This window comes from Hylobates moloch, unplaced genomic scaffold, assembly GCF_009828535.3.
Source record: "Hylobates moloch isolate HMO894 unplaced genomic scaffold, HMol_V3 SCAFFOLD_12, whole genome shotgun sequence".
In the NCBI taxonomy this organism is placed as follows: Eukaryota; Metazoa; Chordata; class Mammalia; order Primates; family Hylobatidae; genus Hylobates; species Hylobates moloch.
Window position 1 is genome coordinate 44,253,207 of NW_026652287.1, and position 21,656 is coordinate 44,274,862.

Genomic DNA, 21,656 nt, shown 5'->3' on the forward strand with positions numbered 1-21,656 from the left:
TGCTCCCAAACACCCAATTGTCGCCCTTGACAACAAACACATGAATTTAAGAAGGGGAGTTCAGGCTGGGCATGGTGGCTCACGCCTGTAATTCCAGCACTTTGGGAGGCCGAGGGGGGTAGATCACTTGAGATCAGGCGTTTGAGACCAGCCCGGCCAACATGGTGAAACCCCATCTCTACTAAAAATACAAAAATTAGCCAGGCGTGGTGGCGTTGCGCCTATGATCCCAGCTACTCAGGAGCCTGAGGCAGGAGAATTGCTTGAGCCTGGGAGGCAGAGGTTGCAGTGAGCCGAGATCGCACCACTGCATTCCAGCCTGGGCAACAGAGAAAGACTCTGTCTGAAAATTAAAAAAAAAAAAAAAAAAAAAAAAAGGAGAGTTTGTTGACTCATATGGGTCGTTGACATAAATATTCTGTGTGTGATTGTATTCGACACATTTCATTTTTTGGTTAATTGTGATTTTTTTTTTTTTTGGAGATGGAATCTCGCTCTGTCGCCCAGGCTGGAGGGCAGTGGCGCGATCTCGGCTCACTGCAGGCTCCGCCTCCCGAGTTCACCCCATTCTCCTGCCTCAGCCTCCTGAGTAGCTGGGACTACAGGCGTCCGCCACCACGCCCGGCTAATTTTTTTGTGTTTTTTTAGTGGAGACGGGGTTTCACCGTGTTAGCCAGGATGGTCTCGATCTCCTGACCTCATGATCCGCCCGCCTCAGTCTCCCAAAGTGCTGGAATTACAGGCGTGAGCCACCGCGCCCGGCTGGTTAATTGTGCTTTTAAAAAATATCCCTCATCTCCATAAATATATACACCTACTATGTGCCCACATAATTAAAAGTTAAACAATTTTAATCCCCTAAAAATGAAAAAGGAGACCAAGCATGTGGAGAAATAAATGTCTCAGCACACCATAAGGATGTATTGGAGTGGCCCTTCTGTTATTTTGACAATATTAAACGTCCTGGCCGTGCGCAGTGGCTCATCCCTGTAATCCCAGCATTTTAGGAGGCCGAGGCAGGAGGATGGCTTGAACCTAGGAGTTAGAGATCAGTCTAGGCAACACAGCGAGACCGCGTCTCTACAAAAAAAAAAAGCAAGTATCTTGCATTTGCAATTCGTCGGATGCCTGCACAATTCTGTCTCTTCGCATCAGTTTCGTGGGTGTGTGATGTAGGGATCTGGGGCACGGGAAGTTATTCTTGCTTCATTTCCTGACGCTGACGGGCTGGGCGGGGTCCCTGGGGCACCGGGGCACATTTGGACGTGTTTGGCAGGGAGAGTCCTGGCCCAGCTCCGGCACGTAGGGCCGCGCTTCCACAGGCCGCCGCCAGGAGACGCGCGAGGCTGCAGATGCGGCTTTGCAGAGAAGCTGGTAGGGTCGAGGGGCGGGGCCGCGTGCAGCCGGCCCGGATTCCTTTCTGGCCAATTCCTTCCAGGAGCTGCTTCCGCGTCTACAGCGCCCTCTGCTACTCACCCAGCTCTCTTGTATCTGAGCCTCATTTTCCCACCATCCTTTAAGCCCGTTTTCCCACTCCTCATTTGCAGCCAAGTTTCCATCTCGCATCTTTGCGTCCCCCTTCTCTGCACCCTCCTGAGTCCACATTTCCCAGCCCTCCTTTGCCCCTTACATTTTCCAATGCTCTCTTGCATGCCCATTTATCACCCTCTTCTGTGCCCCCATTTCCAGGCCCTCAGCCCCTGGCTCTGAGGCTCCTTATTTCAAATGACCTTTTTTTTTTTTTTTTTTTTTCTGAGACGGAGCCTCCCTCTGTCTCCCGGGCTGGAGTGCAGTGGTGCGATTTCGGCTCACTGCAACCTCCGCCTCCCAGGTTCAAGAGATTCTCCTGCCTCAGCCTCCCGAGTAGCTGGGACTGCAGGCACCCACCACCACACCCGGCTAATTTTTTTTGTATTTTTAGTAGAGACAGGGTTTCCCTGCATTAGACAGGATGGTCTCGATCTCCTGACCTCGTGATCTACCCACCTCGGCCTCCCAAAGTGCTGGGATTACTGGCGTGAGCCACCGCGCCGGGCCTCAAATGACCTCTTAAATAAAGGTGTGGAAGGACGCACTCCTGGCTGTGAACGGCGCCCGTGGTCCAGGAGGAGATAGCATTCCTCTGTGAATATCTTGCTTAGTTCTACATGTTCCAAGAAGCAGGTGATTTGACAAACATTCATTAAATTAATTAAAGTGTAAGCTATTTTCTCCCATTTGAACCATCTGCCTTCCCCCAATCCATGCAGGACCTGGACCCAGACACACCCCAGCCCAGGGCTGGACAGAGAGGGGATCGAGGTGGGGCAATGTGAAGCTGCTGTGGTTAGGGTGGGGAGGTATGGGGGCAAAGTGGGCTACAGACTGCAGGATCTAGGCCTGGAGGTCTTCAGTGCCCACATACAGAAGGTTTTTGGTTCTGAAATGCTAACTACATCTATCACCATGGAGAAAAGCCCAGTAGCCTGCTACTTGGGAGGCTAAGGTGAGAGGATCACTTGAGCCAGGGAGGTCGTGGCTGCAGTAAGCCATGACCACACCACTGCACTCCAGCCTGGGCAATGGAGCAAGGTCCTGTCTCAAAAGAAAAAAGAAAAAAGAAAAGCCCAGTGACCAATGGCACACAGTTCCAGGACTCTCTGCCTTACAGGTTCCTGCCCTCATGTTACTCTTGGGGCTTCAAAGCCTGGCCTTGCTTCCTGTGTGGCCTCAGGCAGTTCCCTTGGCCTCTCTGAGCCCTGTATGAAGGATAGGCCAAGTGTAGGCTGGGGCTTGGGAGGCCCGGTGGCTTGTAGCTAGATTTCTGCATCACGGAATCTCTGGATCCATTCATTCATTCACCACGGGTTTCTTAAGTACTGCCGTGCCAGGCTTTGGGGGCACAGCTGTTTTTGTTTTTGTTTTGTTTTGTTTGAGACAGTCTCACTCCGTCACCCAGGCTGGAGTGGAATGGCACGACCTCGGCTCACTGCAACCTCCACCTCCTGGGTTCAAGCGATTCTCCTGCCCCATCCTCCCAAGTAGCTGGGATTATAGGCGTGTGCCACCACACCCGGGTAATTTTTGTATTGTTAGTAGAGACGGGTTTTCAACATGTTGGCCAGGCTGGTCTCGAACTCCTGACCTCAGGTGATTCGCCGGTCTCTGCCTCCCAGCATGCTGGGATTACAGGTGTGAGCCACTGCGCCTGGCAGGGGTCACAGCTGTTAATAGGACAGCCCAAGCTCCCCCCTCCTGCGCTTGGATTCCCCAGTCTACTAGATGTCAACTGTGCAAGTGGTCAGCTCTGGGCACTATGCCCACCGGGTCCTGGTGGCATCTGGAGGGTACCAGGGTAGCATACCATGCCTGTTCTCTTTCCCTGCTGTGACCTGTTTGAAGGATGAGGAGCCAACAGGGGGCAGTTTGGGGCACCTGATTTCCCTGGACCATGAGGCTCGCTCCAGTACCCGATTGTGATGTGATAAAAGGCTTACGACCAGGGCAGGGGGAAGCTGCTGGGCCGCCTTGGACAACCATCAGGCAGCCAGGACAGAGAGGGGCAGAGCAAGTCAGCGTTGGCGCCCCTTCCTCAGATCCCTATCATCTTGGGAAACAGTAGCCCAGAGTTTCAGGAAGATGTTAACTTAAACGTTCAGGGTGCCCCAGTCTGTTCAGCATGGCTGAAATCCACACTCCGTATTCTTCCTTGAAGAAACTGTTATCTTTACTCAATAGCTTCGTAGCTGTAAGTATGTCACAATCCAGGCCCCTGGTTTGTTGCAGCCCTTCCTCCACGGCCAGCTCCCTGAAAGACAGAAATAAGTTGATCCAAATTGGCATCGAGATCTGTGGTTCCCTGGAGAAGCAGGAGGGATGTAGGGCAGACGGAGGAGGAGGAGCAGGGAGCACTGGGACCTCCATCAACCCAGAGCTGGTGAAATCCAGCACAGATGAGTGTGATCTGGGGGAGCCCAGGTGGGTGATGGAAGATCTTGGCTCTAAGTCAAATCCTGCAGCCAACCAAGTTGTTCAGGAAGGCCAGGAGAAAGGGTTATTATTTTCTTGATCTTTTAAATTTGTCAAGACATGTTTTTCCTTACCATAAAACTAACCCGAAATGTACATTGCTAAGGAATTGTCAGGCCGGGCGCGGTGGCTCATGCCTGTAATCCCAACACTTTGGGAGGCCGAGGCGGGTGGATCACCAGGTCAGGAGTTCAAGACCAGCCTTGGTCAACATGGGGAAACCCCGTCTCTACTAAAAATACAAAAAAAATTAGATGGGCGTGGTGGCACGTGCCTATAATCCCAGCTACTCAGGAGGCTGAGGCATGAGAATTGCTTGAACCTGGGCAGCAGAGGTTGGCAGTGAGCCAAGATTGTGTCACTGCACTCCAGCCTGGGCAACAGAGCGAGACTCTGTCCCAATAAAAAAATAAAAGAATAAAAAAATAAAAAGAAGTAATTGTCTTCATTGTAGCATAGTCTAAGGAAAAGCTGCCAGGAAAGAGAAGGAAATGAAATATCACTCCTCCTCTTCACTTGTATTGTAACATTTTAAAGAGAATTAAGGCCGGGTGTGGTGACTCATGCCTGTAATCCCAGCACTTTGGGAGGCCAAGGTGGGCAGATCCACTGAGCCAGGAGCTCGAGATCAGCTATAGTGAGATCCCCATCTCCATTTAAAAAATAATAATAAAAAATAAAGTGTTATTGGAACATGGCCGTGTTCACTTATTTGCAGATTGTAAACAGCAGCTTTTGGGCTACACCAATAGAAATACGCAGTTTCAACAGACACCTTAAGGCCTGCAGAGGCCACAACATCTGGGTTTTTCAGAAAAAAAAGATTGCTAATCCCTGTCCTATGACATTATTTTATTTTATTTATTTATTTATTTATTTTATTTTATTAAGACAGAATCTTGCTCTGTCACCCAGGCTGGAGTGCAGTGGCATGATCTCAGTTCACTGCAACCTCCGCCTCCCAGGTTTAAGTGATTCTTCTGCCTCAGCCTCCTGAGTAGCTGGGATTACAGGCGCCCACCACCACGCCTGGCCAATTTTTGTATTTTTAGTAGAGACAGGGTTTCGCCACGTTGGCCAGGCTGGTCTTGAACTCCTGACCTCAGTTGATCTGCCTGCTTCGGCCTCCCAAAGTGCTGGGATTACAGGTGTGAGCCACTGTGCCTGGCCTATTTTATTTTTTGGGACAGGGTCTTGATCTGTCATCCAGACTGGAGTACAGTGGCACAGTCACAGCTCACTGTAGCCTCAACCTCATGGGCTAAAGTGATTCTCCCACTGCAGACACCTGAGTAGCTGAGACTACAGGCACGCACTACCATGCCTGGCTATTGGCTATTTTTTTGTTGGGGGGAGGGTACAGATGAGATCTTACCAAGCTGGTCTTGAACTCCTGGGTTCAAGTCTTGGCCTTAGCCTCCCGAAGTGCTGGGATTACAGGCATGAGCCACTGCACTCACCCAGTTCTATTTGTATACAACTAACAGATTACTTTTCTTTCTTTCTGGTTTCTGTTCTAAAGGTGTCTGGCATCATCCTCGTTGGCCTGGGCATTGGTGGTAAATGTGGAGGGGCCTCCCTGACGAATGTCCTCGGGCTGTCCTCCGCATACCTCCTTCACGTTGGCAACCTGTGCCTGGTGATGGGATGCATCACGGTACTGCTTGGCTGTGCCGGGTGGTATGGAGCGACCAAAGAGAGCAGAGGCATGCTCTTGTTTGTAAGTTGGATCTGCATACAGACCCCAGAACTGCCTCCCCACACATACAAATTTTTTATTGTGCGTGTTGCAAACAACTTTGCTTGGTGTCCCCTATTTTTTTTTGGGGGGGGGACAGGGTTTCACTCTGTCGCCCAGGCTGGAGTGCAGTGGTGCAATCTCGGTTCACTGCAATCTCCGCCTCCCAGGTTCAAGCGATTCTCCTGCCTCAGCCTCCCGAATAGCTGGGACTACAGGTGCCCCTACCACGCCCTGCTAATTTTTGTATTTTTAGTAGAGACGGGATTTTGCCATGTTGGCCAGGCTGGTCTTGAACTCCTGACCTCGCGATCCGCCCGCCTCGGCCTCCCAAAGTGCTGGGATTACAAGCGTGAGCCACTGCGCCTGGTCGAATTGTTTTAAACTGGAGAGGCCAGGGTGGCCTGGGGTGGAGGGTCGGGGGAACAGAGACAACCCCTCGCCTGCAGGGTATAAGGTCGGGAGGAGGCTGAGCAGGCTCCCAGGCCCTCTCTCCCCCGTGTGTCTTTTAGTGCATCCTGTCAATGGTTATTGTCCTCATCGTGGAAGTCACAGCTGCCACCGTGGTCCTTCTTTTCTTTCCAATTGTAAGTACAGCCCGGCTGTTCCCACGTAGCATTAGAAAGATAAAGAACCAAGGACGGTGGCTCACGCCTCTAATCCCAGCACTTTGGGAGGCTGACTCGGGTGCATCACCTGAGGTCATGAGTTTGAGACCATCCTGGCCAACATGGTGAAACCCTGTCTCTACCAAAAATACAAAAAATTAGCCAGGCGTGGTAGCATGCACTTGTAATCCAGCTACTCAGGAGGCTGAGGCAGGAGAATCGCCTGAACCCAGGAGGCAGAGGTTGCAGTGAGCCAAGAGGCACCACTGCACTCCAGCCGGGGCAACAGAATGAGACTCCGTTAAAAAAAAAAAAAAAAAAGATATAGAACCAATAGAAGTCCGCCCCTCCCCACCAGGCACCCATGATCAATTGTGGGGACCCAGTGATGGAGGGGCCCATCACATGTGCCACCTTTAATGGCGTGAGAAGTTGAAATCCTCAGCCTGCCCCTCCAAGGTCTCACAAAACCTGCTGAGTTCATTTAGTTCATCTCTCTTGAGTTTGGGGCAGGAGAAGGGGAGATGATCAGAAGTGTTTGCATATTGATTGGGGTTTTGAAATGTATTCAAAATAGAGGGACAGGCTGGGCATGGTGGCTCATGCCTGTAATCCTAGCACTTTGGGAGGCCAAGGCGGGTGGATCACGAGGTCTGGAGTTCAAGACCAGCCTGACCAACATGGTGAAACCCCGTCTCTACTAAAAAAATACAAAAATTAGCTCGGCGTGGTGGTGGGCGCCTGTAATCTCAGCTACTTGGGAGGCTGAGGCGGGAGCATTGCTTGAACCCAGGAGGCGGAGGTTGTGGTGAGCTGAGATCGTGCCATTGCACTCCAGCCTGGGCAATAAGAGCGAAACTCCATCTCAAAAAAAGAAAAAAAAAAAAAAAAAAAGAAACAAAATAGAGGGACAATTTAGCAAAATCCATCCAAATGACAAAAGCTTCAGCACTTTGACCCGGCAGTCCCATCTCTGGGAATTATTCAAGAACACACTTGCTGGTGTGCAGAATCACATTCATGCCAGGGCATGTGAAAGATTGCAAAGAGGGCCAGGTGCGGTGGCTTACGCCTATAATCCCAGCACTTTGGGAGGCTGAGGCAGGTGGATCACCTGAGGTCAGGAGTTCGAGACCAGCCTGGCCAACATGGTAAAATCCCGTCTCTACTAAAAATACAAAAAAACTAGCCGGGCCTGGTGGCACATGCCTGTAATCCTAGCTATTCAAGAGGCTGAGGCAGGAGAATTGCTTGAACCCGGGAGCCGGAGGTTGCAGTGAGCTGAGATTGCACCATTGCCCTCCAGCCTGGGCAACAAGAGTGAAACTCTGTCTCAAAAATAAAAAAAAATAAAAAAAAAAAAAAGAAAAAAGAAAGATTGCAAAGAACCTAGTGAGTATGAATAAGGGTTTAGGCGAGTTAAAATACATCCACACAGTGGAATCCTGTGCATCAGGTGCAGGGAAGGAGGCGGCTCTCTGGGCACCAGATGGAATGCTCTCCAGGATAGAGTGCTGTCCTCATTGGCATCCTCCCCAGAGGCTGACCCTGAAACAAGAATTCAAAGGCATGTGGTTTATTTGGGAGGTGATCCCAGAAAACACCTGCAGGGGACGTGGCAAATGAGGCAGGTAAGGGAAGACAGCCCACAAAAGGGGATGCTGGGCACAGCATAGAACATGCACCTGTTATTCCACTCAAGTGGAGAGGGAGCTGGGATATTGATCCACCAACTCCCACCAGCCATTGATGGAGGGCTGCTCCCAGGGGGCATGTGGGCTCAGAGGCCAGAGAATCCTCACTTGCTGGCACTAGGGAGCCAGGCCAGTAGGCACAGAACTGACAAGGGCCACAGAGATATGGGCAGGCCACCAAGAGCCCCTGCTACTCCTGTCGAGAACAGCCAGATGCAGAAAAATGAGTGCAGCATAAACCAAGGAGGAAGAATAGTGAAAATATACTTTGCTTTGACACACATAGAAGAAGATCTCTTTGGGGACACAGGAAACAGTTAACAGTCATTGGCATGGAGTGGGAGGAAACTTTTGGCTGGGAGGAAGGGGTGGGAGAGAGACTTTTCATGGTCTACCCTCCTGTGCATGTCAATTTTGAACCACGTGCCTCTATCATCGCTTTGAGAAAGGATTTTTTAAACCTTTATTTAAAAAACAGAAAATTAAATGTGCCCCTTTTGTGCAGAGAGAGATTCCGTGGAAGATGATATTCAATTCTTTAATGGAGTTACAGCCACATCGTGGGTGCAGCAGGGTGTGGGCGATTCCAAAGAGCAGATGATTCAAATTCGTGTGTGATGGGAACAGAGAGATACGCTTGGCTCCAGACCCACGCGTCTCCCTGTTTCCCTCTCTTGTGGCGGGGGCACAGTAGCCTTCGTGTGTCTTCCTCTCTCACAGACCCACGCGCTGAGGGTAGGAAAAATGAAGGCAGCACGAGGGACGCTCCCACCTCCCACTCTATCCTCAAGAACCTCGGCCAATGAACGGGCCACTCTTGCTAGTTGGGGTACTGATCGCTTCCTATCCTATCTGTGAGGTTCGAGATGTGGCCTTGGAACACACCTTCGTGAGCCTGAGGAAGAATTACAGAGGTTACAACGAGCCAGACGACTATTCTACACAGTGGAACTTGGTCATGGAGAAGGTGAGGCTCACTTAAAAAAAAAAAAATTGTGGTAAAAGGTACACAACATGGGCGGGCGAAGTGGCTCACACCTGTAATCCCAGCACTTTGGGAGGCCGAGGTGGGAGCATCGCTTGAGGCCAGGAGTTTGAGACCAGCCGAGCCAACATGGTGAAACCCCGTCTCTACTAAAAATACAAAAATTACCCCCGTGTGGTGGCAGGCATCTGTAGTCTCAGCTACTCAGGAGGCTGAGGCAGGAGAATCGCTCGAACCCAGGAGGTGGAGGTTGCAGTGAGTTGAGATCGCACCACTGCATCCCAGCCTGGGTGACAGAGGGAGGCTCTGTTAAAAAAAAAAAAAAAAAAATAGCCAGTCACAGTGGCACATGCTTGTGGACCCAACTACTCAGGAGGCTGAGGTGGGAGGATCACTTAAGTCCAGGAAGTCAAGGCTGCAGCGAACTATGATGGTGCCACTGCACTCCAGCCTGGGTGACAGAGCAAGACTGTTTCAAAAAAGAAAAAAGATTTAAAAAAAGATACACAACATGAAATGTATCATTTAACAATTTTTTTTTGAGTTGGAGTCTCATTCTGTCACCTAGGCTGGAGTGCAGTGGCGCAATCTCAGCTCACTGCAACCTCCACCTCCCGGGTTCAAGCAATTCTCCTGTCTTAGCCTCCCAAGTAGCTGGGATTAGAGGCACCCACCACCATGCCTGGCTAATTTTTGTATTTTTAGTAGAGACAGGGTTTCTCCATATGGGTCAGGCTGGTCTCGAACTCCTGACCTCAGGTGATCCACCCGCCTTGGCATCCCAAAGTTCTGGGATTATAGGCGTGAGCCACCGTGCCCGGCCCCATTTAACAATTTTGAAGTGCGCAGTTCAGCGGCATTAAGCACGTTCACATTGTTGTGCGACCATCACCACCATCTCCAGAACTTTCTTATCTTCCCAAACTAAAACTCTGTCCCATGAAACGCTCACTCCACATTCTCCCTCCCTAAGCCCCTGGCACCCACCATGCTCCTGTCTATATGAATCTGACATCTCTAGGGACCTCCCAGGAGTGAAATCAGGCAGTGTGTGTCTTTACTAAAAATACAAACATTAGCCAGGCATGGTGGCGCGTGCCTGTAATCCCAGCTACTCGGGAGGCTGAGGTAGGAGAATCGCTTGAATCCAGGAGGCGGAGGCTGCAGTGAGCCAGGATCATGCCACTACATTGCAGCCTGGGCGACAGAGTGAGGCGCCATCTCAAAAAAAAAAAAAGAAAAAAGGATTTGCTAGATTCTATGGCAATTCTACTTTATATATATATATATACACGCATATATATACGTATATACATATGTATATATACACATACATATTTTTGAGACAGGATCGCACTCTGTTGCCCAGGCTGGAGTGCAGTAGGGAGATCATGGCTCACTGCAACCTCTGCCTCCCAGGCTGAAGCAACCTTCCCACCTCAGCCTCTTGAGTAGCTGGGACTACAGGTTCGTGCCACCATGCCTGGCTAATTTTTTTTTGTTTTTTGTAGAGATGGGGTTTCACCATGTTGCTCAGGTTAATCTTAAAAACTCCTGGCCTCAAGCGATCCTCCTAACTCAGCCTCCCAAAGTGCTGGGATTACAGGGGTAGCAGCCACACTGGCCTATGTTAAGTGTTTTGAGGAACTGCCAGACTCCTTTCCACAGTGGCTGCATCATTTTCCATTCCCATCAGCAATGCAGGAGTCTTATTTCTCCACGTCCTTGACACCTGTCATTTTCTGGGTTTTTTTTTTTTTTTTTTTTTTTTTTTTTGAGATGGAGTCTCACTCTGTCACCCAGGCTGGAGTGCAGTGGCGCAATCTTGGCTCACTGCAACCTCTGCCTCCTGGGTTCAAGTGATTCTCCTGCCTTAGCCTCCCAGGTAGCTGGAATTACAGGCGTGCACCACCGTACCTGGCTAATTTTTGTATTTCTAGTAGAGACAGGACTTCACCATGTTGGCCAGGCTGGTCTCGAATTTTTGACCTGAAGTGATCCACCCACCTTGCCCTCCCAAAGTGCTGGGATTACAGGTGTGAGCCACCATGCACGGCCAATTTTCTGTTATTTTGATCATCGCCATCCTAATGAGTGTGAGGTGGTGAGACTCCCATCTTGATTCTTGGCATTTAAGGAGCAAGACTGGCCTTTAAGTGTTATTTAAGCTTTTGAGACAGGTGGTTGAGGCGAGGCAGGGAGGGTTCAAAGCAGGGAAAGCCATTGCCTGTGTCCAGGAGCGTTTCACACCTGAGTTGTAGGTCCAGGAGCTGCTGTGGGTTGACGGCCAGGCTTTGAAAGGAACATGTGATAGGGAACAATTTATTTATGTACTTAAGACAGAGTCGTACTCCCAAAACTCAGGCTGGAGTTCAGTGGTGCAATCTCGGTTCACTGCAGGTGCAACTTCCCAAGCTCAGGTGATTCTTGTACCTCAGCCTCCCGAGTAGCTGGGACTACAGGTGCGCACCACCACACTCAGCTAATTTTTAAATTTTTTATTTTTATTTATTTATTTTTTTTTGAGATGGAGTCTCGCTCTGTCGCCCAGGCTGGAGTGCAGTGGCATGACGTTGGCTCACTGCAAGCTCCGCCTCCCGGGTTCATGCCATTCTCCTGCCTTAGCCTCCCGAGTAGCTGGGACCACAGGTGCCTGTCATCACACCTGGCTAATTTTTTGTATTTTTAGTAGAGACAGGGTTTCACCATGTTAGCCAGGATGGTCTCGATCTCCTGACCTCATGATCCACCCGCCTCGGCCTCCCAAAGTGCTGGGATTACAGGTGTTAGCCACTGCGCCCAGCCTAAAATTTTTAGTAGAGACCTTTCAGCATGTTGCCCAGGCTGGTCTCGAACTCCTGGGCTCGAGTGATCTGCCTGCTTAGTCTTCCTAAAGTGCTATGATTACAGCTGTGAGCCATTGCGCCCAGCCCTATTTATTAAAAAAAAAAAAAATGTTTTGCTCGCTATGTTGCCCAGGCTGGTCTTGAACTCCTCGCCTGAAGTGATCTTCCCGAATTGACCTCTCAGAGTGTTGGGATTATAGGCATGGGTCACTGCAACTGGCTGATGCCTTTCTGCATTCTGCTTTTGGCTTCTCAAGCTTGTGATGGTACAGAATGTCTCTCTTTCATTCATTCATACAGTCCTCCCACTAATATTTATTGAGCACCTGCTATGAGTCAGGCACTCTTTAGGGTTTTTGTTAGGGCACAAAAAAATCCTTGTTGGTGCTGGGCGCGGTGGCTCATGCCTGCAATCCCAGCACTTTGGGAGGCTGAGGCAGGTGGATCATCTGAGGTCAGCAGTTCCAGACCAGCCTGGCCAACATAGCGAAACCCCGTCTCTACTAAAAATACAAAAATTAGCCGGGCATGGTGGTGCATGCCTGTAATCCCAGCTACTCGGGAGGCTGAGGTAGGAGAATCGCTTGAACCCAGGAGGTGGAGGTTGCAGAGAGCCAAGATCGCGCCATTGCACTCCAGCCTGGGCAACAGACAGAGACTCTGTCTCAAAAAAAATAAACACATAAAAATAAAATCCTTGTAGGGCCAGGCGCAGTGGCTCACATCTGTAATCCTAGCACTTTGGGAGGCTGAGACGGGTGGATCGCTTGAGGCTAAGAGTTTGAGACCAGCCCAGGCAACATAGCAAGACCCATCTCTACAATAGATAAAAAATGTAGCCAGGCGTGATGGCCTGCATCTGTAGTCTCAGCTACTCAGGAGGCAGAGGTGGGAGAACCCCTTGAGCCTGGAAGATTGAGGTTGCAGTAAGCTATGATCTCAGCACTGCACTTCAAACTCGTTCTTCCATTACTGACATGTGAGTGGAGAGATGGGCAAGAAACCAATAACTAAACATTGGTATCAGGGTCATAACGGCTGTGAATAAAAACAAGGCAGGGCCGGGCATGGTAGCTCACGCCTGTAATCCCAGCACTTTGGGAGGACGAGGAGGGTGGATCACCTGAGGTCAGGAGTTCGAGACCAGCCTGGCCAACATGGCAAAACCCTGTCTCTACTAAAAACACAAAAATTAGCCAAGTGGGGGTGGGGGACGTGTGCCTATAATCCCAGCTACTTGGGAGGCTGAGGCAGGAGAATCTCTGAAGAGTTCAGCTTTTTTTCTTTTTAGAGACAGGGTCTTGCTCTGTTGTCCAGGCTGGAGTGCAGTGGTGTGATCATAGCTCACTGCAGCCTTGATCTCCTGGGCTCAAGCGATCCTCCAGCCTGAGCCTCCTGAGTAGCTGGGAATACCGGCATCTGTCACTATGCCTGGCTAATTTTTAAATTTTTTTGCCGAGATGGGGTCTCCCCCTGTTGCCCAGGCTAGGAGTTCAGCTTTTACCCTGAGTGAGATGGGAGTCAAGGAGGGTTCTGAGCTGTGATGGGATGTTTGTAAGAGGATGTTTCGCACAGTCTCTGGAATATTGTGACCATACTAGACGGTAGCCATGGTAACCATGATTTCTGATGTTTTTATTATTTGAAAGGGACTCTCCAAGTATTTCTTCTTCTCTCTATAGCTGAAGTGCTGTGGGGTGAATAACTACACAGATTTTTCTGGCTCTTCCTTTGAAATGACAACAGGCCACACTTACCCCAGGGGTTGCTGTAAATCCATCGGAACTGTGGCCTGTGACGGACGCAATGTGTCTACAAACGTCATCCACCAGAAGGTAACTGGAGATTTTGTGTGTTGACTTGACAGACCCCTGAGGGCTGATGACTTTATTTTTATTTTTGTCTTATTTTGAGACAGAGTTTCACTCTTGTTGCCCAGGCTGGAGTGCAATGGTGCAATCTCGGCTCACTGCAAGCTCTGCCTCCCAGGTTCATGCCATTCTCCTGCCTCAGCCTCCCAAGTAGCTGGGACTACAGGTGCCTGCCACCACGCCCGGCTAATTTTTTTGTATTTTTTTAGTAGAGACGGGGTTTCACCGTGTTAGCCAGGATGGTCTTGATCTCTGACCTCGTGATCCATCTGCCTCGGCCTCACAAAGTGCTGGGATTACAGGCGTGAGCCACCGCACCTGGCCTAATTTTTGCATTTTTAGTAGAAACGGGGTTTTACCATGTTGGTCAGGCTGGTCTCGAACTCCTGACCTCAGGTGATCCTTCCACCTGAGCCTCCCAAAGTGCTAGGATTATAGGCATGAGCCACCCTGCCCGGCCAAAAAACATTTTTTGTATTAGCTGAGTGTGGTGACACATGCCTAAGTCCCAGCTATTCTGGTGGTTGAGGTGACAGGATCACTTAAGTCCAGTAGTTCAAGACCAGCCTTGGCAACATAGCAAGATGCCGTTTTTACAAAAAATTTAAAAATCAGCTGGCATAGTGGCATGAACCTGTAGTCCCAGCTAACTGGGAGGCTGAGGCAGGAGGATCGATTGAGCCCAGGAGGTCAAGGCTGCAGTGAGAAATGATTGTGCCGCTGCACTCCAGCCGGGGCCACAGAGCAAGACCCCTCTCTAAAACAGAAAAAAAAAAAAGAAGAAATATGAATCGTTCATCCCTTCATTTGCACTGAATGGCTCATGCAGGGAAATAGGCCCTGTGGAAAATCAGCCAGGTCGAGTCCCAGGCAGGGGCCTCAGAGACAGACACAGGCCAGACATTGGCCAGATACTGGCCTACTAGGCCCTGCACAACCTGCCTGTCGCCTCCTAACCTTTCCCCGTTGCTCACTCTGTTCCGGCACACTGGCCTCCTCACTACTGCTCAGAAACACCAGGCACATGCCTGCCTCACCACCTTCGCACAGGCTGTTCCCTCTGCCTGGAATGCTGTTCCTTCACATGTCTTCCTACCTCTCAAGTCTTTACTCATCTGGTGCTTTCTCCGTGAGGCTGTTCTGACTTCCCATCTATAAAAGGATCTCTCATCCCAACGATCATGCTCTGTCTTCATACCCTGTTTCTGTGTCTTTCCAGCATTTATCACCGCTTTACAGTATTATCACTAAGCTTGCCATTAGCTGTCCTCCCCACTCAAATGTCAGCCCCATGAGGGCAGGAATTTTGTCTGTTTTATACATTGCTGGGTTGCCACTGTCCAATTCAGTGCCAGGCACTTAAATACCTATTATATGGCCGAGTGTGATGGCTCATGCCTGTAATCCCAGCATTTTAACAGGCCAAGGCAGGAGGATCACTTGAGGCCAGGAGTTTAAGACCAGCCTGAACAACATAGCAAGACCCCCATCTTCATAAAAAATTTACAGATTAACTGGGTGTGCTGTTGCGCACCTGTAATTTCAGCTGCTTGGGAGGCTGACGCAGGAGGATTGCTTGAGCCCAGGAGTTCGAGGCTGCAGTGAGCTATGGTCATGCCACTGCATCCAGTCTGAGTGACAGGACAAGACCTGATCTAAGAAAAAAAACCCTATTACGCGAAAGGGGGCACAGAACAGTGATAACAGCAAGTTCAATGTGGCCCAAGCCTCCAGAGGTGAGATGTGCCAGGGGCCTAGAAGAGGGAGCAACTCTGGAAGAGCAGAAAGGAGGCCAGGTGTGGTGGCTCACGCCTGTAATCCCAGCACTTTGGGAGGCTGAGGTGCGTGGATCACCTGAGGTCAGGAGTTCACCAACATGGTGAAACCCCCATCTCTACTAAAAATACAAAAATTAGCCGGGCGTGGTGGTGGGAGCCTGTAACCCCAGCTACTTGGGAGGCTGAGGCAGAAGAATTGCTTGAACCTGGGAGGTGGAGGTTGCTGTGAGCCAAGATCGCACCACTGCACTCCAGCCTGGGCAACAAGAGCCAAACTCCGTCTCAAAAAAAAAAAAAAAAAAAAACGTTCAGGAAAGAGAGAGGAGGCCCTGCCAATGCACTTTGCCTGGTCTCCTAATATCTCTGAGCCTCAGTTTCCTCATCTGTAAAATGGAGGAAAGAAGAGTACCCAAATCATGGGGTTATAGTGAGAAATGAGTAAGAAAATATGTGGACCGAGAAGCCACTGAATATATGTCAGCTCTTCTGTTCATATGTAAAGAACACTTAAAAATAACTAACAGTTATTGAATGCTGGCTACATGTCAGGCCACTGCAATGTACTTCATGCAGATTCCTTCTTCTATATTTATGTATTTATTTAGAGACGGGTTCTTGCTCTGTCACCCAGGCTGGAGTACAGTGGTGCAAACATGGCTCACTGTGGCCTTGACCTCCGAGGCTCAAACGATCCTCCCGTCTCAGCCTCCCAAGTATCTGGGACTATAGGAACATACCACCACACCAGCTAATTTTTGTATTTTTTGTAGAGACGGGGTTTCGCTACGTCGTCCAGGCCAATCTCGAGCTCCTGGGCTCGGGGAATCTGCCAGCCTCGGCCTCTCAGAGTTCTGGGATTACAGGCATGAGCCATCGTGCCTGGCTTTATTTATTATTTATTTAGAGACAGAGTCTCACTCTGTCGACAGGCTGGAGTGCAGTGGCACAATCTCGGCTCACTACAACCTCCGATTCTCTGGTTCAAGTGATTCTGCTGCCTCAGCCTCCCGAGTAGCTGGGATTACAGGCAACGCCACCGTGCCTGGCTATATTTTTGTATTTTTAGTAGAGACGGGGTTTCACCATGTTGGCCAGTATGGTCTTGATCTCCTGACCTCGTTATCCGCCTGCCTCCGCTTCCCAAAGTGCTGGGATTATAGGCATGAGCCACCATGCCCAGCCTATTTATTTTTGAGACAGGGTGTTGCTCTGTCCCCTGGGCTGGAGTGCAGTGGCATGATCATGGCTCACTGAAGTCTCGACTGGATGAGCTCAAGTGATCCTCCTGCCCCAATCTCCTAAGTAGCTGGGACTACAGCTGTACACCAGGCTAATATTTACATTTTTTATAGAGAGGGAGTCTCACTATGTTACCTAGACTGGTCTTGAACTCCTGGGCTCAAGTGATCCTCCCATCTTGGCTTCCCAAAGTGCTGGGATTATAGACATGAGTTACCATGCCTGGCCTTTGATTCTTTTACTCCTCACAAAATTCTTGTAAGGCAGATCCAGTGGGTGCCATTTATAGATGGGAAAATGGAGATACAGAGAGGTATAGCGACTTCTCCAAGGTCACACAGCTAGTAATAATCGAGGATGTCCAACCACACTTAACTGCCACACTGGAACATTAGCACAGACAAGTAGAAGGGAATCATTGGTATGTTCTGTTGGGGGAATGAGGAGGACAGGGAAGATGCTAGGGTGGTGGGGGGCGGGTGGCAGTCAAATGAGATGGAGGAAAGCCCTCACGGTTCTCTCTCCCCTTCTCCTCAAAGAATCTGAGAGGTGTCTGGGTGGCCTAATGAGTTGGGGTTGATGGGGCCTTGCAATCCATGAGCCGCTGACCAGCTCCTGCTTGTTTTGGTGTTTGTTTCCTCAGGGCTGTTTCCATAAACTCCTAAAAATCACCAAGACTCAGAGCTTCACCCTGAGTGGGGGCTTTCTAGGAGCTTCAGTGATACAGGTAAGACCCAGCCTCCCTAGGGCACATTGAGCTGTTTTATTAAGCACCTACTGTATGCCAAACACTGTTCTGGTCACTGGGACACAGCAGTGAACAAAATACAAAACTAAAAAAAAAAAAAAAGAAAAGAAATAAACTCAACAAAGAAGAGCAAACTAAACCCAAATCAAGCGGAAGGAAGATACTAAAGATTATAGTGAAAATAATGAAATGGAGAAAATCAATAAAACCAAAATTTGATGCTTTGAAAAGATAAAACAGGTCGGGCATAATGGCTCAGCCTGTAATTCCAGCACTTTGGGAGGCTGAGGCAGGAGGACTGCTTGAGCCCAGGAGTTCGAAATCAGCCTGGGCAACATAGTGAGACTCCCCATCTCTACAAAAACAAAAATAAGAAAATTATCCAGGTGTGGTGGCAGATGCTTGTAGTCCCAGCTACTTGGGGGGCTGAGGCAGGGGGATCACTTGAGCCTGGGATATCAAGGCTAGTGAGGCATGATTGTGTCACTGCACTCCATCCTGAGTGACAGAGTGAGATCATGTCACAAAAAAAAGATAAAATTGACAGAGCTTTAGTAGACTGAAGGGGAAAAAAGAGAAAGATTACTCAAATTAGCAAAATTAGGAATGAAAGAGAGACATCACTACTGACCTTACAGAAATAAAGCAACTATAAGGAAAAAGTGTGAACCTGTATGCCAATAAATTAGCTAACATAGATGAAATAGACAAATTCCTAGATAAACACAAACTACCAAAACTGACTCAAGAAGAGATAGAATATCTAAATAGATCTACAACAAGTAATGAGATTAAATTAGTAACCAAAAAACTTCCCACAAAGAAAAGATCAGGCCCAGATATCCTCACTGGAAATATTACCAAACTTTTAGAGAAGAATTAACACCATTGTTTCACCTGCAAACTCTGCCAATAAAAAGGAGGAAGACATATTTCCCAGTTTATTCTATGATGCCAATACAAGATATTGCAATGACATAAGAAAGAAACTACAAGGCCGGGCGTGGTAGCTCATGCCTGTAATCCCAGAACTTTGGGAGGCTGAGGCAGGTGGCTCACGAGGTCAAGAGTTCAAGACCAGCCTGACCAACATGGTGAAACCCTGTCTCTACTAAAAATAAAAAAATTAGCTGGGCGTAGTGATGCACACCTGTAACCTCAGCTACTTGGGAGGCTGAGGGAGGAGAATTGCTTGAATCTGGTAGGTGGAGTTTACAGTGAGCTGAGATTGCACGACTGCACTCCAGCCTTGGTGACAGAGCAAGACTCCATCTCAAAAAAAAAAAAAAAAAAAAATTATATCTTAATAAAAAGACAAGTAACCCAACTAAAATGGACAAAGGATTCAAATAGAGATTTTGTCCAAAGAAGGCATACAGATGGCCAATAATCACATAAAAAATGCTCTACCACCATCATTCATTAGGGAAATGCAAATAAAAAACGCTTTATTCTCACTGGGATGGCTAAAGACAATAGCAAGTGTTGTCAAGGATGTGGAGCTATTTGAACCCTTATACATTGTTGGTGAGATTGTAAAATGGTGAAGCCACTTCCTAAAATGTTAAACATAGAATTATTATTTGTCCCAGCAATTTCTCTATGTTTATAATCCAAGATAATTGAAGACATGTATTCATACAAAAACCTTTACATAAATGCTCATAGCAGGATTATTCATAATAATCAAAAAGTAGATAAAACCCAAATGTACATCAAGTGATGAATGGATAAAGAAAATGCATATCCATTCAATAAAATATCATTCAACAACAAAAACTTATTGATATATGCTAATGTGGATGAACCATATCAACATCATGCTAAGTGTAAGAAGCCAGTCACGATATTTTACGATTCCATTATACAAAATGTTCAGAATAGGCAAGTCCATAGAAATAAAAGGTAGTTAGTGATTGCCAGTGACCAGAGGGTACGGGAAGAATGGGGATTAACTGATAATAGGTATGGCGTTTCTGTGGTTCATGATGAAAACGTTCTCAAGTTATATAGTAGTGATGGTGGCCCAACTCTGAATATACTAAAAACCATTGAACTGTCTACTTTAGAAAGGTAACGTGTATAGTCTATCAATTATATCTCAATGTTATTTAATAAAAAGTTCTCCATGTCCCTGATTGCCCAAGAAATTTCTCCTACATGCTTTCCCCACATTGACTACCAACATGGTAGTGTCTTTTCTGCAAATCGCCACTAACCGAGACAAGGCTCTATCTTACCAGTCTGGGATATTTATTTCTTTGGGGTAATTTTTTTCATTGTACAAATTTATAATATTGAATATGTACTTGTGAACTATACAACAACTTCCTCCCCAAGGATCCCAGCAGGAAACAGCATTCAGCCCCCAGACGGTCCATTTAAGATGTTTTCAGGGGCCTCCTTGCAGAGGGGTGACAGGGTTCAGTGAAATGAGGCGCCCAGGAGCGAAAGACATGGGGAACTTATTTCTCCTAGGCCTGAAGGCTCTAGAAAGGGCGTGAAGAGGGTAGGAGCCCAGAAGGAGGGGAAGAAAAGAGGGAGGAAGTGGGGAAGGAATACCCTACCATTCTCTCCTCCCGGTCACCCGTCTTCTCCCGGTGCTTCCTATTGGCCAAGCCTAACCAGAAGTTATGTGGCAGTGGAGTCTGAGGAATATGGTCAGTAGGGCTCCAGGGAGGGCCGAAGTGGAGAGGATGGGCCAGGTGCGGTAGTTCACGCCTGTAATCCCAGCACTTTGGGAGGCCGAGGCGAATGGATCACTTGAGGTCAGGAGTTCGAGACCAGCCTGACCAACACGGTGAAACCCCATCTCTACTAAAAATACAAAAATTAGCCGAGCGTGTTGCCAGGCGCCTGTAATTCCAGCTCCTCAGGAGGCTGAGGCAGGAGAATTGCTTGAACCTGGGAGGTGGAGGTTGCAATGAGCCAAGATAGTGCCACAGCACTCCAACCTGGGCAACAGAGTGAGACTCCTTCTCAAAAAAAAAAAAAAAATAATAATAATAATAATAATAGGCTGGGCGCGGTGGCTCACGCCTGTAATCCCAGCACTTTGGGAGGCCAAGGCAGGTGGATCACGAGGTCAGGAGGTCGAGACCATCCTGGCTAACACGGTGAAACCCCGTCTGTACTAAGATACAAAAAATTAGCCGGGCGTGGTGGGGGGTGCCTGTAGTCCCAGCTACTCGGGAGGCTGAGGCAGGAGAATGGCGTGAACCCGGGAGGCGGAGCTTGCAGTGAGCCGAGATCCGCCACTGCACTCCAGCCTGGGTGACAGAGCGAGACTTCGTCTCAAAAAATAAATAAATAAAAATAATAATAATAATAAATAAAAAATAAGTGGAGACGAATGCACTGTCACCACAGTGGCTCCAACTTAGCCCAGGCGGTTCTTCAGCCATCTGTAAAACCCTGCCCCTCACCTTTCTGGAACAGGATGCTCCCCTTGCCCCCATAACTCCAGTATGATTCTGGTTTGGAGGTCTCTAGCATTGGATCCATGTTTCTTTCTTCACCCATTTCAGTTGCCAGGAATTCTTGCCACTTTGCTGCTGTTTATCAAGCTGGGCTGACACCCAGGCCTGGAGAAGATGAGACACCTGGGCCCATCTGGCTGCTGGAGATTCAGTCTCAGTTTTATTTCTCTGTGGCACTCATTGCTTCTGGAGGGAAAGATTGTTAATAAAAGATTTGGGAAACCCCTGTCCAGCCTGACTCCTTTCTCCTTACTTTCATTTTTGGCAATGATTTTACCTCAAAATGCCTGAATGAGAGGCTATGTCCTTTCTCATACAACTTTCCTGTTTTGTAAATTATTCTTGGGGTGTGTGTGTGTGTGGTTTTTTTTTTTCTTTCTTTGAGAGAGTCTTGCTGTGTTGCCAGGCTGGAGTGCAATGGCACAATCTCGGCTCACTGCAACCTCCACCTCCGGAGTTCAAGCGAGTCTCCTGCCTCAGTCTCCTGAGTAGCTGGGAATACAGGCACTCGCTACCACCCCCCGCTAATTTTTTGTATGTTTAGTAGAGATGGGGTTTCACCATGTTGGCCAGGCTGGTCTTGAACTCCTGAGTTCAGGTGATCCATTGCCTCGGCCTCCCAAAATGCTGGGATTACAGGCATAAGCCACTTCACCCAGCCA

General features: G+C 48.6%; 1 protein-coding gene across 3 annotated transcripts; it reads left to right on the top strand.

Annotated features, from left to right (window-relative positions):
- The first annotated feature begins 3,520 nt into the window (after positions 1–3,520).
- On the top strand, positions 3,521–21,220 carry TSPAN16 (tetraspanin 16). Of its 3 annotated transcripts, XM_032169726.1 has the most exons (7): positions 3,521–3,727; positions 5,531–5,728; positions 6,259–6,333; positions 8,908–9,015; positions 13,562–13,714; positions 17,411–17,494; positions 21,043–21,220. In XM_032169726.1, exons 1-7 carry the CDS (start codon positions 3,659–3,661, stop codon positions 21,088–21,090), a joined length of 735 nt encoding a protein of 244 aa, XP_032025617.1. In that variant the 5' UTR covers positions 3,521–3,658; the 3' UTR covers positions 21,091–21,220. The 3 variants fall into 3 exon arrangements, with proteins under 3 accessions (XP_032025617.1, XP_032025620.1, XP_058280956.1); XM_032169729.1 differs by lacking the exon at positions 6,259–6,333; XM_058424973.1 differs by lacking the exon at positions 8,908–9,015 and having other exon boundaries at positions 3,566–3,727; positions 21,043–21,182.
- Positions 21,221–21,656: the final 436 nt, after the last annotated feature.